Source organism: Chrysemys picta, chromosome 21 (assembly GCF_011386835.1).
Source record: "Chrysemys picta bellii isolate R12L10 chromosome 21, ASM1138683v2, whole genome shotgun sequence".
Classification (NCBI taxonomy): Eukaryota; Metazoa; Chordata; order Testudines; family Emydidae; genus Chrysemys; species Chrysemys picta.
The window spans coordinates 11,468,182-11,484,310 of NC_088811.1; the positions used below are offsets into that span (position 1 = coordinate 11,468,182).

A 16,129-nucleotide genomic window follows, 5' to 3' on the forward strand; every position below is an offset into this window, starting at 1 on the left:
CCAGGGAGCCTCCCTGCAGGCTCGACACCCTGGCACTGACGAGAGCCTTTTTGCTTTTATCTCTTGAGGTGAGGTTGGTTTGGCTGCTTCCCCTGAAGGATGTCAATTCTTGTGCTACACAAGGCCTTCTGCTTTCACATCCTCCCTCTCTGCTGCCAGAGAGCCAGAGTCATCAGGCTTGGGTCAGGGGCTGATGGTACTGTCTAGGGCCAAGGATAGCGTAGGCAGGTGCTGTGCAAACATTCCCTCCAGCTCTGTCAATGTAATTCACTCCTGATCTGCACCAGCTCCCTCTGCTATTCCAGCCCTGGGTTCCCCCCATAGCTCTGCCAATGCCCCTCACTCCTGTCCTGCAGCCCCCCTTGCTGTTCCAGCTCTGGCATACTCCTCCATCCTGCACCCTTGTCCATTGCTGGGTTTCTCTTGTGAAGAAGCTGCCAAGCTGTCTGAACTGTGATTTTTATTACATCTACTTGGGCTGACGCTGAGCCCTTCAGAAGCTCATTTCACATGTGACCCCATTCGAACTCTGAGGTGGGTCCCCAAAGAACTGCTTGGTGTGACCCACCCCAGCACTGAGATTCCAGTCGCTGAATGGGGCAGGGGATACAGGCTGGAGACCACACCAAGGGGCCTGCAGAATGTCAGCCAGGAGACAAGGCACTGGGTTAAGGCCCAAACCTCTGCCCCGAAACACGTCTCCACTCTCTATGGGATTAGCTAACGGGTGTGGGGAGAAGAGAACTCTCATGGGGGTGGAGCCTTGGTTTGTTCTCAGCTCCCTGCATGCCTCCCCCAGCTACTACTGTCCAGAGGGGGGAACAGAGTCAGTGTGGATGTCGGAGGGAAATGGAAGACTCAGTGTCCATGACTGGTTTATACATTTCACCCGGACAGACAGACGAGACCCCCCCCCCTCCATCCCATACCCCCTCCCCCCCAGCCTCCTCCCCAAGAAAGCCAAGGGATTTGCCTACCTGGCAATATATTTCTGGTAAATATTTACATCTTCGGTGACAGCTGGTTTGTCAGTGGGTAATCCGTTCCTAATGAGAAACACACAGGGCAGAGCTGGTTAGCAGGCAGTGTCAGGGCATAGTCCAAGCTCCTTGTCTCTCATGCAGCACTGAGGGTGCCAGGGCAGAGGGCTCTGGGAACAGTAAGCAGCAGAGATATATGCCTGTGTAACCTCCCCCCATGCCCGTGTGCCCTCTCTTTCTAGGGGCACTAGAGTCCTGCTAACGTAACCCACCTACCTCCCTTCCTGCAGGTCTCTTCTCCCCAAGGCTCGATTTCGTTTGCTGAAGGGACTGAGAAGACCTACCCTTAAATTATGCTCTTGTAAACATCACATAGGCACCACTGGCTCTGTCTACACAGAACCAGTGGCCGAGTCAAAACACGGACCGCCCCAGCTCTGTTACAAGGCTCCAGTCTGTAAAGCAGGGAGACTTTAAAGACGTACTCCAACTGCGGAACCGCTGGAGAGCACATGACTCTAGCACTGATCAGGGCACTGCGAGCACCGCTCTGCACTACAGAACAGATCCACGCTGTGACCATTTGAGAGGGTGCATTTATAACCTGGCCTCCACAACATGGCTTTCACTGCATTCTCCACACATCCTGCCAGTAGCCCCGACAGCCCTCATTGTCACAGGGAACCCAAACTCAGTCACACCAGTCAGGCCGCAGATGCAGCTTTGTAATTAAAAATCAAACTCAAACTGCACCCAGGCATCACATTCGCTCAGACAGGCATCTTCCTTAAAATGCGGCCAGAAAGCACATCTTGGTGGACGTTCTCCAGCAACAGAGAGGAAAAATCACAGAACAGACCCACAGGCCAGGGCCCCAGCCTTCTAAGAACACGGCTGCTGCTCTTAGAACATTGGCTGACAAGAGAGCGGACTGCAACTGGGCGTCCTCCTGCATCCTTGGGCCCCGGATGGCTGCATGGCAGCTCCGCACCTTGGTTAAACCAGGACACCTATAACTTGCACAGCGGTCATTTGAAGTCGGAACATGAGTTTCGCCCAGGTTAACAGCATTAGGGGTTAGAGAGTTCACCCCTTTGGCTTGTGTGACAGAGAGGGGGTGATTCCCGTGACTGCATTTGGTCCTGGAGGGGATTCTGAATGGAAGGACAGGTCCCAGGTCCCGTAATTAGCACCCTCCTCACTAGCACAATTAACATTCAGTCTCCTGCACCCCTCTCAGCTCCTTGGGAGACTGCTCTGGATGCTTTGCCGCCATCCTTCAAACCAACACAGGGACAGCCCAGTTTGGGGGAGGCCCTGAGCTGGGAAGTGCAGCGCAGTCCCCTGCTGGGGTTATGGGGGATAGGGGCTGCGTTAGCATCTGAGGGGGACAGAGCCAGAGCATGCCAACATTTGGAGTGTGTCAACATCCCATCTACGTGGCAAGGCTGGCTCAGGGAAAGGCAGAATGCTGGCACCCACCATGCCTAGATTACCCACAGGTGTGGTCAGCTGATGGGCGAGGGAGAAGCCTGATATTACTACTGGTCTGTGTTCAGTTCAGGTCCATGTGTGTAGAGACCAGAAGACAGAGAACTACCTCTACTCTGGTGGAAGTGGGTTCCCCAGGGACTGTACCTAGTGGGCACTAGCTAGAGTCCAGAAGGAGGAGGAATCACAACCCCATGGAACCCCCGCCCCCGAGCTACAAAGGATCAAACGCACCCGCAGGCACGTGTGTGTGAGAGAGAGAGAGAGAGAGAGAGAGAGAGAGAGAGAGAGAGAGCAGCTGGGGAGAAGCCTCAGTGCAAACCCCACTGCCAGCTGCACCCCCGTCAGCATTTCCCACTTCCCCCAGCCTCAGGAAGTCCTGTGGTTAGAGAAGGGATCACTGAGTCACTGTGAACCCAATCCGCCACAGAAATGAAAGAGCGAGAGGGTGAGAGAAAGGAAATAAAACTGGAATCCCGAAGAGAAGCAAAAGCGAAGCAGGATTGGTGAGCAGCCCCCGGGTGCAGCTCCAGAATGCCCAACACGCATGGGCGTGGGAGCAGAGATCCGAAGGGGTGTCCGGGTGTCCTTGAGACTCTTGATTGGCTTCCTCTGTCAAGGAGCCGCAGACCTGCGGACTGATCACGATAAGGTGCTGTGCATATATACATATTTATAATCCAGTGTTCATAACAACAGCTGCCCCCACCTGCCGTCTGGAGCAAGAGACACCAATGAACCCAGGAGAGAGCAAGCGAGTGAGAGCTCTGTAACGAGGCATTTACAACAGGCTCCGGGCACAGCTGGGAGACTTGCACCATGAGGGCAGGCATGGGCTCCACAGCACAGCCAGCAGAGTGGATAATGCTACCGTCTAACGAAACAACGTGCCACACAACAGACAGGACATTTTGGGGTGGTTGGAAGGCTCCCTAGATTGGGGGCCAGGTGAATTTAGCTGCAATTGATAACAAACCTTTGCCCTTTTCCATACACTTTAACCATAAGAACCCAAAGCTGTTTGCAGACAGTAATGTATTAATCTGTGCCACTCAGGAGGTAGATATCATTACCCCGGCCTTACGTATAGGGAAACTAAGGCACAGGGGAGGGTGACTTGCTTGAGATTGCGTAGCGCAACTTTGGCATACTCAGGGAAACAACCCAAGTCTCCTGGCTCCAGGCCTGTACACTGACCATAAGATCAGCCTTCCTCTCTACAGGGACGAGGCAGTTGGGTGGACTCAATAGGATCTGTCATCCCACGACATATGGCACGTAGGTGCTGGCCCTGCTATCAATGGGGACTCCTGGCTAACAAAAAACAGACCAATGCACTGAACAGGCTGTATAGACACTGGGGCTGACATCAGAAAGTCCCAACTGAGTTCCACAACCCAAAGCTATTGATGCTTAAACCAGTGGAAAGGCAGGAGGGCCAGAAAGCAGGGGCCTCTCCCCTCAGCTGCCACAGAGGTCTCTTTAGTGAATATGTGGGAGCAAAACCAGGCAGCCGTGGTAATGGGTGACAATAGCTATCTCGCACAAAAAATATTTCAAGTCTCAACAAGGCGCCAAGTGAGAGGCAAGAGAATCCAGACCAAGGAACTAAGAAGTGGAGCAAACCATGTCCCTTCCTCCCTATTTGCACCCAGACATTTTGAGATTCAAGGTCAGAAGGGACCATTAGATCATCTAGTCTGACCCCATGTACCAGGACAGGAGAGTTTCCATTGCAGAAACAGCCTGTCTAAACTCTACACCTGGCCACAATCATGTGCCCCCCTTCTCCACATGATCTTGGTGTGTGGTAAAGAACAGGATCATCAAACACGTAGATGAACACGACATATTGGGGAAGAGTCGACACGTTTTTTGTAAAGGGGAATCGTGTCTCACCAATTTATTAGACAAGGGTGGTGATCCAGTGGATATAATGTACTTGGACTTTCAGAGAGCTTTTGATACCGTCCCACACCAAAGGCTCTTCAGCAAAGTAAGCAGCCATGGGATAAGAGGGAAGGTCCTTTCATGGATCAGTAATTGGTCAAAAGATACCAAACAAAGGGTAGGAATAAATGGTTAATGTTCATAGTGGACAGAGGTAAATAATGGGGTCCCCCAAGGATCTGTACATGGAACCAGTGCTGTTCAACATACTCATAAGTGATCTGGAAAAAGGGGTGAACAGTGAGGTGGCAAAGTTTGCAGATGATACAAAATTACTCAAGATAGCTAAGTCCAAAGCTGACTGTGAAGCATTACAAAAGGATCTCACAAAACTGGGTGACCGGGCAACAAAATGGCAGATGAAATTCAGTGTTGTGTAACGCACATTGGAAAACATAATCCCAACAATACATACAAAATGATGGGGTCTAAATTAGCTGGTACCACTCAAGAAAGAGATTGTGGCATCATCGTAGATAGGTCTCTGAAAACATTCGCTCAATGCAGTGGCAGTCAAAAAAGCTAACAATTAGGAAAAGGATAGATATTAAGGAAAAAAAAGTATAATATCACTATATAAATCTATGGTACGCCCACAGCTTGAATACTGTTGGCTTACCTCAAAAAAAAATTGAATTGGAAAAAGTACAGAAAAAGGCAATAAAAATGAGGAGGGGTATAGGGCAGCTTTTCCATATGAAGAGAGATTAAAAAGACTGGGACTGTTCATCTTAGAAAAGAGACTAAGGCGGGATATGATAAAGGTCTATACAATCATGAATGGTGTGGAGAAAGTGAAAAAGGAAATGTTATTTCCCCCTTCACCTAAGACAAGAACCAGGCGTCACCCAATGAAATTAACAGGAAACAGATTTAAAACAAACATAAGGAAGTACTTCACACAACACTTAGTCAACCTGTGGAACTCATTGCCAGGGGATGTTGTGAAGGCCAAAGGTATAACTGGGTTCAAAAAAGAATGAGAGAATTTCATGGACGATAGGTCCATCAATAACTATTAGCCAAGATGGTCAAGGATGCACCTCCATGCTCTGGGTGTCCCTAAACTTTGGACTGCCAGAAGCTAGGACTAGATGACAGGGGATGGATCACTTAATAATTGCCCTGTTCTGTTCATTCCCTCTGAAGCCTCTGGCACTGGCCACTGTTGGAAGACAGGTTACTGGGCTAAGTGAACCTTTGTTCTGACCTGGTTTGGCTATTCTTATGTTCTTATGTGTGAGGTCTCGGGGAAGGAGGAGCAAATGTGGATGTTGAGCCATTTTTCATTAACTGAACGCTGGGGGAAATTGCCAGATTGATGGGAGAACCCAAGGCTTGTTTATCCACAGAAGATTAGTGGAAGCTGAACTAGCTTCGCCCTCAATGCCCAGCCAATGTACCTCAGTCCTTACCTTGAGGGGACACCTCTAGGGCTGTGTCTGTACCAGGATTCCCCACCATTGTTTCTGTCATTCCAGTGGCACCGTCTGGAACCTAGCACAGACAAGGCTCCAAGCAGTCCCTGGTGTTTTAAGTGCCATGGCATCTAACCCTACTCAAAGCAGGTCTACAAAACATGGTTGTTAAGGTGCTGGTGGCCATGGGCACCTTGTCTACATGGGTGTCTCCCCCAGTGTTACCGCCTGTGGAGCTGCACCAGTGGTAGCAAAAGGAGAAATAACCCTAGTGCAGACAAAGCCTTTGGGTTTCTTCATAGCTCATTCAATCCCTGGCCCCTGTGCAGAGTCTGCCAACAAGGCAGGGGGTGGCTACTGGTGCCAACTGGGGCAGTGGGTTTGTCAGACATGGCATGTGAATCTCCCTGCCAAATCTGAGAAGAAGTTTTACTGAATCGTGACTGTCTATGTAAGAAATGGGTCAGACTGAAAAGATACATCTAAGTGAAGTCAATGGGAGTTATGCAACTGACTTCAGGATCGCTGGAAGAGGAGTTATGATGGTTGAAAGAGACGGCAGTACTGGTGTATATGTGATTGACAGGGAAGACGACAACATGGTTAACCAGTTCGTATATCTCAGAAGCACAATCAGTGCAGATGGCCAACCCCATAAGTAGGTGAAAGCAAGAACTGGGCAGAAAAGTGGAGCTTTTCTGAAAACGGCAAATGTTTGGAAAAATAGAGAGATTCACACAAGGACCAAGATAAGGTTACACAATGCCACTGTGATATCCATATTGTTATATTCTTCCAAAACTTGGCAAATGCTAGAAGCCCACAACAAGAAACTTAACACATTCCATAGAGATACTTGCAGAGAATACTTGGGGTTTGCTGGTGGGATAAAGTAACCAATGCTGATGTGTTGTAAAGGACTGACCAGCAGACAATGATTCGAGAAAGAAGGCTGAAGTGGTTTGGATATGTTGTACACATGTCAAAAACCGCTGTTCTTAGACAAGCCTGTGACTGGATACCACTTGGTGGAAGATGGAGAAGAGGAGGACTACAGATGACCTATAATGAAACCATTGAGAAAGATGTTGCTAGCTTGGAAACAGATTACAATGGAGCAAGAAACGTGGCATTAGACAGATGGAGGCGGAAACACTGGGTTGCCTCATGTGTCATACAGCACAGGAACATCTAATCTAATCATCAAATCGCTGACTTCAATGGGAACAGAATTGGGCCCTAATCCAGGCAGGGCTGGTTGTTTAGGAGATTTGGAAGACAGAGAGAAAGAAAGCAGCCATGATTCTGACCTGTGAGTGTCGACAGCAGCTCTTCTTTCTGCATCTTGTTTCCACAGACACGTCACGAGGGGACGGTAGGATCTGTGCATGGCTATCGGAGCTGATGGGCTCAAGAAGGCTAGAACCCCATCAATGCTGGGGATTGTTCCTCACACCCCCATAACTGAAGTTTTGTTTGCTTAGAATCAGAGACATTAAAGATGAGGAAGGCCAATCAGACAACCAATCCATATCCCAGACATTGCAGGCTGAGTTCCTAGATTTAAATGTCCCAAACAACAGGATTTCCACCATTTCCCTTGGGAGACTGTTCCACAGCCTAGTAACTCTCACTATCATGCTCTGCTAAGCTTTCATGGCTTCCTACATCTTTGCTTTAAGGTGCCGGGCTCCAGAACTCAGCTCCTGGCTTCAGCTCCTGGCTTTGCCCAATGGCAATGGTTTTCAAACTTTTTAGGTTGCATACCCTTTTCCAAATAGTGTAATCTACCACATACCCCCATCTGAGATTGGGTCATAATATACTGATGAAAACAGAAAGAAAAGGTCTGTAAGGGATATTATCCGCCTGACGAGCGCTCACATACCCCCGTTTGAAAACCACTGCCCTATGGGAACTGGTGAACTGATCACCCCAGCACTTATCTCTTCTGTATTCCCAGGTCCAATGCAGGCCCAATAGCTTAGTCTCAGGATAGGAATTGGGACTGTGAGAACCAAGAAGGTGCCCATGCCCAGCTTCAGCCATTAGCCAGAATTCGAATCAAAAAGCTCCTACTGAAGAAATCAAAGGGAGGACAGTGTCAGAGGAGAGCAAACATCTTTTTAAACTGCCCCCCGCAAACGGGTTTGTTTCCCTGATGAATGCAAGGAAGAGAAAAATAGAGGAGACTTACTTGACCGTAGAGACGGTCCCGGTCGTGATGGAGTCCGTCTTGGAGAAGGTCGACTTCAGGTACTCAGGGGTGTTGAACGGCAAGGAGACGGGCTGCTCGGGCCCAGCCACTGGAGCACTGCTGGGGGTACTGGCGAGAGGGTTGGGGGCCAGGCTGGGTGTTGGAGCCTTGACTGGAGTGAGCTTCTGGATGTTCCTCACATCGTACTTGGAAGGTCGGCCCACCTTGCCTGTCTTAAAGGCAATGGCCCCTCCCATATCTGGGCTGCCCTCGCCAGGCTTAAAGAGATGCAAGTATTTCACGTTCTCCAGGTCATACTTAGAGGTCTTCTTGTAGGTGTTACCATTCTGCGGCCTGATGCTCTCACCCGTCTTCAGCTTCTGGATGAAGAAGTCATACTTGGAGGCCCGCGACATCAGGCCTTGCATCTGGGAGCTGCTCGGAGAGGGCAAGGGCAGTATGGTGGCTTTGGTCTCTGTTAGCAGGGTGGCATCAGGCCCCGGCAGTGCTCGGATGGGCTGCGTCAGCACTGATGAAGCTTCCTTGCCCAGCTTGGAGCTCAGGTCCTCAGACTTGGCCGGGTGGATGGGCCAGGAGAGCTGCTCGCCGGCCTTGAGCTTGCGGATATACTCCTCGTATTTGGAGAAGCGGGCTCGCTTGCTCATGGCGTCCTCACCAGGGAGAGAGGCAGTGGCAGAGGAGGCCTCTGAGGTAGCAGCGTTCAGCTTGTCGAAGCTGATCTTGCGGGTGAGCTCATCCCGCATGTTCTGGTCGTTGTAGCCAAACATGCCCAGGAACTCGTTCATGGTGGTGGCGGCATAATCGCGCAGGGATGAAGCTTCCCCTGCAGAGAGATGGAGGGACAAAGAGTCACGCAAGGGGTGGATTCTCCTCTTCTCCCGTACCAGCGTCGGCAGTGGGAAGGGGGGGAAGAGGGGAATATGATCTACTGACGTTTGGCTCACTTGTTAGGTTTTACGACTCTTAAATTAATTTGTTTAAAAAAAAAAGTAATTAATACTGGGGTAAAATAAAAAGAGTTCATCAATGCCAGGAAAATCAATTTCCTAAATGTTCTAGCCGATGGCTTTTCAGTACATTAAACAAAGTTTCATAAATGTCTCTGCACTCTTGCCTTGGCCTAATATGAAGAAAAAGTAATTTTACTGAAAGTGAGGCCAGTGCCAATATGCCAGGATTTGTGCAACTGCATCCCAGTGGGGGAGTGTGTGTATGTACGGGGGTGGGGGTGGGGGTGGGCAGAGGGTGAGGGGAGAAGGCAGCATGTGTTTGGAGGGGGGGCGAGGGGAGGGGGCAAAGTGGAGTGGGGAAAAGGAGGGGGAAGGAGGCATGAGCAGAGAGAAGCAGAGGTGTGGAGATGAGGGGGTGAGAGAGAAAATGAAGAGGGGCAAGGGGGGAAGTGAAGGTAAGACAAGAAGGGTAAGGAGAAGCCGTGAAGGAAGAGAGAGAGGACAAGGCTGTGTGTGTGAGTGGGGTGTGAATCTCCATGGCAGCGATTCTCAACCTATTTACCATTGTGGGCCACATAAGCAGCTCTGTGTGTGTTATGTGGGCGACATCCACACATTATATATACTATCCGCAGGGCTGGCTCTAGCGTTTTTGCCGCCCCAAGCAGCAATAAATAAATAAATAAATAAAAATAAAAAGCCGCGATCGCCAGCAGCTCTACCACCGCTTCATTCTACGGCGGCAATTCGGCAGCAGGTCCTTCGCTCCAAAAGGGAGTGACGGCCCCGCCTCCCGCGGAACGTGCCGCCCCCCTCTTCATTGGCCACCCCAGGCACCTGCTTGCTACGCTGGTGCCTGGAGCCGGCACTGACTATCCGTATGGCCCTGAGGATGTCACATGTGTGCTGATTGGGCCGTAGGTTGAGAACCACTGCTCCATGGCCATTCCAACCCCAGCCATTGTTTTTCTAAAGTCTCTTTCCAGCGAAGTTCCTCTTAAGCATTTCCCTCTGAGGCCTGAGGGGCGGGAGGAGAGCCCCTACTGACCCCCAAAGGCATTACAGTTCAGGAAAGACAGCTGTATCCCTGCTATGAGCATCCATAATCCCCCACCCTGCCCTAGGGAAGCAGGCTGTGCTGGCCCAACGCTATGCAAACTGGGTGGAAGAGGGTTGTTTCTCCCTGGGATATGGGCTGACCATGGTGGGGAGGGCTGTTCTGCCTGGATGGGGGCTGGAGGGGAGGACTGTTACCCCTGCGGGCGTGCTAAGGAGAGTGGGGAGGGCTGTGCTCCCTGGAGCTCCCTTCCTCCCCCACTCACTCCCTCAGGCAGTTTTGCTGGTCACCAGGAGGGGAAGAACACGGATCTGGAGGTCACCCAATATCAGTGTAAAGGAGGAAATAAAGATTGCTCTGACGTGCCAGCTCGGACTCATTTAGGCTTCAGTCTGACACAGCGTTCCTCCTCCTCCTCCTCCTCCTCTCCCTCTCGCTTTCTCCTGCAGAGTGAAGATTTACTGTGTGCAGGAGTCCTTCAAACCTCCCTCGTCATCTTTCCCAATCACTCACTCTAACTCTTGTGGGCGAGCACCATCTTTCATAGGGAGGGGGAGAGCCAGCAAGGGCAGGTACGGCAGTAGCAGGAAGGGGGCTCCCAGCATGGGGAACCCACAATGGTTTTGACGCGCAGAGAGAATTAGCGCTGCCTTGAAAGACATCCAGAAAGGAAGAGAGCCGAGAGAGGAAGGAGAGGAAGAGCGAGAGCTCAACAGATCCCAGGGGTTAAAATGGATCCCTGGGATCCAGGGATCTGACAGACAGCTGTGCCACACACACATGCACAAATGCTCCTGAACACACCGGCCCGACCAAGAAGCAGACTCCTAGGTCCAGGGGTTTCTTGACTCCCCAGTTGTTTGCTTCAGCAAGGGTGTGCGGGGGGAGAGACAGCCAGAGAAAACAGGACCCTGCAATGGGCACTGAAAACTTCTGCTGGGCCCACATCACTGATGCCCAATGCAGCCAGGCACATGGGGCATAAACCCTGCTGCAGTGCTGGCCTGTATACCCGGCACATGGCCAGGGAATTGCCAAAGTCCCCCTGACACAGGGCATGAGGCTGATGCTTGCGGCAAAGGTCTGAGGAGGTGCCTGCTAAGCTAGGATACAGAATTCAGGACAGTGGCACTGAGAGTCGGTCGAGCACACTGCTCCTTTCCACTGCTTAGCACCAGAGTCTTGGATCCAAAGACCATGTGCTCCTACCCGTACTATACCCAGACACCAGGAATAAGAGCAGATTGACCAACCAGTCACACACTAGGGGTGCAATTTCCCCTCCAGCAGGATGTCCAGGCCTCTATGTGCTGTCCCTAAGTGGCATACCAGCCCTCAAATAGCCATGTGAGTTTCTCAGTGTCAGTCTAGACAGGTGCCTGAATGCAGAACCAGGCCCCCTTACTTAGGCACCTGTGTTTGATAACTAGTCTCAGAAAATGATACATCACAAGGGAAGAAAGGGGAAAAAAACCCTCAGGAATCTAGGGCTCCTCTCACAGGGGTGGGGTCTTTTTACCTCCCCCTTTCCCAACCTCCCGTGGCCCCTCCCCACTCTGGGATCCCAAGGGCATCACCTTTCACTTACGCACGCCGAGGCATTAAAGCATTTCCTGCTGCTTTAATGCTTTTCACCTTTTTGCTGCCTTTCCCTCTTCTCCACCCCCACCCCAGCGTAACCCTATAGCCCCAATGGAAGTGATTAATCCCATAAAATCCCCCCTGGGCCTAAGATATTCCTATTCCTACTAAATCGGTCTCCCCTCTTCTGCTTTTCATCTCTCTTTGGACCTGTAAAGTGATCCCTGGTCTCCCTCATGTTTCCCCAGACTCCCAGGCCTGGTGAAACCCCATCCACCCCGAGTCAAACTGCAAGGGGGAAAGGGCAGCATGGAGGGATCTGAAAGGAAATTAAATCAGCAAGTGATCACTGGCTTTAATGGCTGCCCTGGAAGGCAGGGCCAGGCGGTCCCTACCCCTGCTCTTGGAGGGTGGGGATGACCCGCATTCATCAGAACATTGCTGTGTCCATCGCGCGCACACATGCACGAATCCTACAGAAGTCACCACAGGTGGGAGACCAAGTTGTGCTTTAGGTAAAATCCACAAAACCTTTGCCCCATCTCAGGGCAGAACTGGTGGAAAGATCAAAGAGGTGAGAAACAACCCCCCTTCCCTCTGCCCCAGCTGCACCTCCTTGCCCTGGGCTTCCCAATTCCCAGCCTGAAGCACGAGCAAAGGAAGCAGAAGTGCGGAGACCCCATTTTTGGATCCCACATTCCAGGTCAACTTTGCAGCTCCCAGGCTGGCTCAGACCTTGCACAAATTAAACACCCAAAGCCTTAAAAGAGACCTGGGAAACCCAGAATTTCCCTGTGAGGCTGGGAGATGCTGCTCTGTGAGCTGCTGGAAACTGCACCACTGGGAATGGAAATCACCTTTGGTCATTGAAAACACAAAATGACTGGTGGGGGTGGGGGGTGGGGGGGGCTCTCGGGGCTTTTCCAAACCTGGACAGAGTCTGGGGCTGAGCTCAGGTCCCAGGGAGGATTGCAGCAGTCCCCGCCTGAACTGGCTGTTCACCCCCAGTCCCACAAACCACGGCTCCACTTTGCTTCTCCTTCAATCAGATCGGTACTGTACGATCACATTAAAGGTTCTGGGAGACCAACCATCCGAATGGCCTCTCTTTATCCCCAACAAGGCAGATCTCAGGCAAAGCAGGGCAGGTTTCTTCTGCACTCTGCCCAGCCGGCGTGCCTCGACACTGACCTGCAGGTGCACCCACGAGAGACAGTCCCCAAAGCCCAGCCAGCCCTGGGCTTTTGTGCTGCGGTTACCGAGACGGAGGCATGTGAGAGCCAGCTTTGGTAGCTACAGCACAGACACCTGCCCCACTGGGAGACCCACCCACTTCATTTCACACAAACCACCAAAGAGCCACAAGCTGGGAACCATTTTGTTGAACTACAGACCTAGAGGCCAACAGCTGTATTATCCTGATCCCAATTCATGGAGCCACCTGGTCCCCCGTTCCTGACGGTGGGGCGGGCGGAGGGGGGGTGAACCCTTGCAGAGAGGATATTGCCCTGAGACTGTGCTCCTCCCCAATAGTTGCTGAACCCCCTGTGCCCTGGGCAGCACGGTCCCTGGGTCTGCCTCTCTCCCTCACCGTCCCCTTCTTCCTGCAGCCCATTTTTCTCTCCCCTTCTGCATGATAACAAAGGGCTCCCTCTCCCCCTGCCGCTGCTCTCCATTTGTGGGCATTGCCAAAGAGCAGAGATCTGTGTGTCTCGGAGCAGCTAGCGTATCACGAAGGATCCGGAGCGAGCAAAAAAAAAGGGGGCTAAAAATAGTCCGCAGCAGCACACTATATATGGAAGGAAAAGCAAACCAGCCCAAATGGAGCACAAGGTCTGGACACCGGGGGATGGGGCGTCCCAGATGGGGCTTCGTCTGTTGTCCTGGCCAGGAGGGGAAACCACGCTGATTTTGAGGATACAGGGTAAAGAAGCGAGAAACTGGGTGCTGGTGCATGCCCCTGAAATGCTTCTTAGTGCGGGAGGTTCTCCAGGAAATTATAAGTGGGGAGGAAACCGCTTTATGGGAGGGTATGGGGGAAGAAGAGGAGACGTTCACCTTCTGATGGATGGAGCAGGCTTAATAAATAAAGCAAACAAATAAATAAATATATCAATGAAAGAAACTTTGAAAGCTCAGTGAGGAAAAGGCTCCGGGTGACTATCCCTACCATCCTACTGTGGGACAGATTGTAAGCCCGGTGTGTGTACGGCCATGTGGGAGATCTGAGTGGGTGTGTATAAAAGTATGTGTAGGGAAGTCTGCATCAGTCCGGGTGCAAGGGTTGTGGATGTGTGAGAATGAAGGAATGAGCATGTTTGTGTGTTGGTGACAGATTCTGTCACCCGTCTCCGGACAAACACCCACTTTTCAGATTTGGCACATGTTCCCTGTTTGTCAGAGATGGGAAAACACGCCAGGTGAGGCTGGGAGCTGACTCGCATTCAGACCAGCTCTTGTCAACCCCCTGTGTCTGAGGAGGGAACCAGGCAGAGAACAAGACTGTCCCTCCACAGGGGATTCCACCTTTCATTGTGTCTCCTGGGCGGAGTCCCATCTTGCTTCTGAGTCTGGGGGCTTGAAAAGCCGGCCCTGAATTCTGACGCTCAGGCCAGTCCTCAGCAAGCTCTCTGCACACTCCACTCAATCCCTTCTGATAGGGTTTTTCATTCTGGGCAGCAGAAAGAAATCCCCTGGAGAAGGTGTCAAGGTGCAAATTGGCAAAGATGCAGGATCAGATCCAGGAGAGTTTAGTGAATGAGGGAGGAAGGAGCCCTGCTGAAAGGTCTCTAGGTAGTTATCAGGGTAGTGAGTGCCCTGACAAGCCAGAACCCTGGAGCTACAATCCTGCCTCCCATTCCCCTGCTCTTAAGCCACACAGCCGCTTTTTCAAGCCACAGGGCCAAATTCCTCCCTCATGTCAGCAACTGCAACCCCATCTAATTCAATGGGAGTTGCACCCTGTTACACCAGGTCTGAATATCAGTGTGGCCAAGCCCAGAATTTGGATTGGCTTAAATGAAGAGAGAAAACGAGGAGAACTCAATCCTTCCCAACGAAAGTAATCCTCAGCCCATGGCTTACAGGGAGAAGTCAGGGGCACATTTCCAACAGGACTCTCAAAACATGTGCATGAAACCTGCATGTGCCTCTGTTTGTGTGTCCAACCCCTACGGCTGTGCCTGCCATTCGGGCACTATATGTGCTATTACCTTGCACACTCGTGGCCTGCTTGCTCACAAGAACTGCATGCATTCGCATGTGATCCTTTGATGCTTTGGACCTAAAAAGGCACATTGCTGGCATCCCTCTCTTCTCTTACCGCTGGCCCCTCTTTAGTTCCCACAGGTTGGCCACATACTTCTATTTTCTCCCTTTCCCCCCCACCCCATTTGGCTTTTTTGCAATCCCGAGCTGCAAACAGTGGGGGGGAGGGGCAAAGAAGGGGAATTAAACTAAACTACGAACCGAGTCCAGGCGCAATCACCTTGTGTCTGGGAACGACAAGGGCTTTCCTATCAAAGGAAACTGAAGGTCACACTTTTCCTCATTGATCTTGCAATGTTTGTTAATTACTCTGTCACTGATGTGGCGAAGGATAATTAAACAGCTCTGTTTATATCTTATATGCATAATTATGTGCGCTGCCACTGAACTCGCAAAGACTAGAGAATGTGCCTCTCCAGAAGGGGAACGGACAGACGGAGATGAGCTTCGGCTGCATTATTAGCAGGAGGAGGAAAACACATGCACACACAAAAGAGGGAAAGTTTGATGGATTTGCAAAGTGCTCAGACGGGGAGGTGTGATCTTTCTATCAAGAGATTCAACCCAAGTGTGTGACAGATCTAGATCTCAGCAGGAGGGGCCCACTCTCCACTGGGGAATTCAGTCAGCCTTGAGCTTCCATCCACACTTGGTACTTAAATGGCCCTGGATGTTGATCTGGAGACACTAGCCACTCCAGGAATGAAATAATTCATCCTGGGCTTCTCCCCAGCACACACATACAGGCCACCAGTGCCTCTTGATAAATTCAGCCTGAGCCAAATCTGACCCTGAATTTCTCTGCATCAGGAGTAAACTAAAATTCTAAAACTGCATGTAACCACGAGGGGGAAACACCCCTGGAAGGGGGTGTGCTGGGGAGTAAGGGGCAGACAGGAGAGCCTGAGGGCTTGGAAATTCATCGATTCTCTGAGTCATGAGTATGGGTCCCTGACTGCAGCAAGTGTTACCACAGAGTACAGGGTGACCAGATGTCCCAATTTTATAGGGACAGTCCCGATATTCGAGGCTTTGTCTTATACAGGCGCCTATTACCCCCCACCCCCATCCCAATTTTTCACACTTGCTATCTGGGCACCCTAACAGGGTATAAAGAGCAGGACAGAGCTTTTCACACCGCACCTTACAAAGGACTGGACTAAGACGGCATCACCACTCCGGGGGTAAACCCCGGACTCCCCTCAGCCTGTCTGGCT

General features: G+C 51.2%; 1 protein-coding gene across 7 annotated transcripts in view; it reads right to left on the reverse strand.

The window, feature by feature from the left end:
* CASZ1 (castor zinc finger 1) overlaps positions 1-16,129 on the reverse strand; it is a 262,171-nt gene that overhangs the window by 48,735 nt on the left and 197,307 nt on the right. For 6 of the 7 annotated variants that reach the window (XM_008167238.4, XM_008167240.4, XM_042852914.2 and 3 more), the window contains 2 exons: positions 8,037-8,880; positions 978-1,046 (listed from right to left, as the gene is read on the reverse strand). In XM_008167238.4, the coding sequence (XP_008165460.2) occupies positions 978-1,046; positions 8,037-8,880 (913 nt within the window). The remainder of the gene's footprint in view (positions 1-977; positions 1,047-8,036; positions 8,881-16,129) is intronic. The other variant, XM_008167239.4, reaches the window with a different exon arrangement.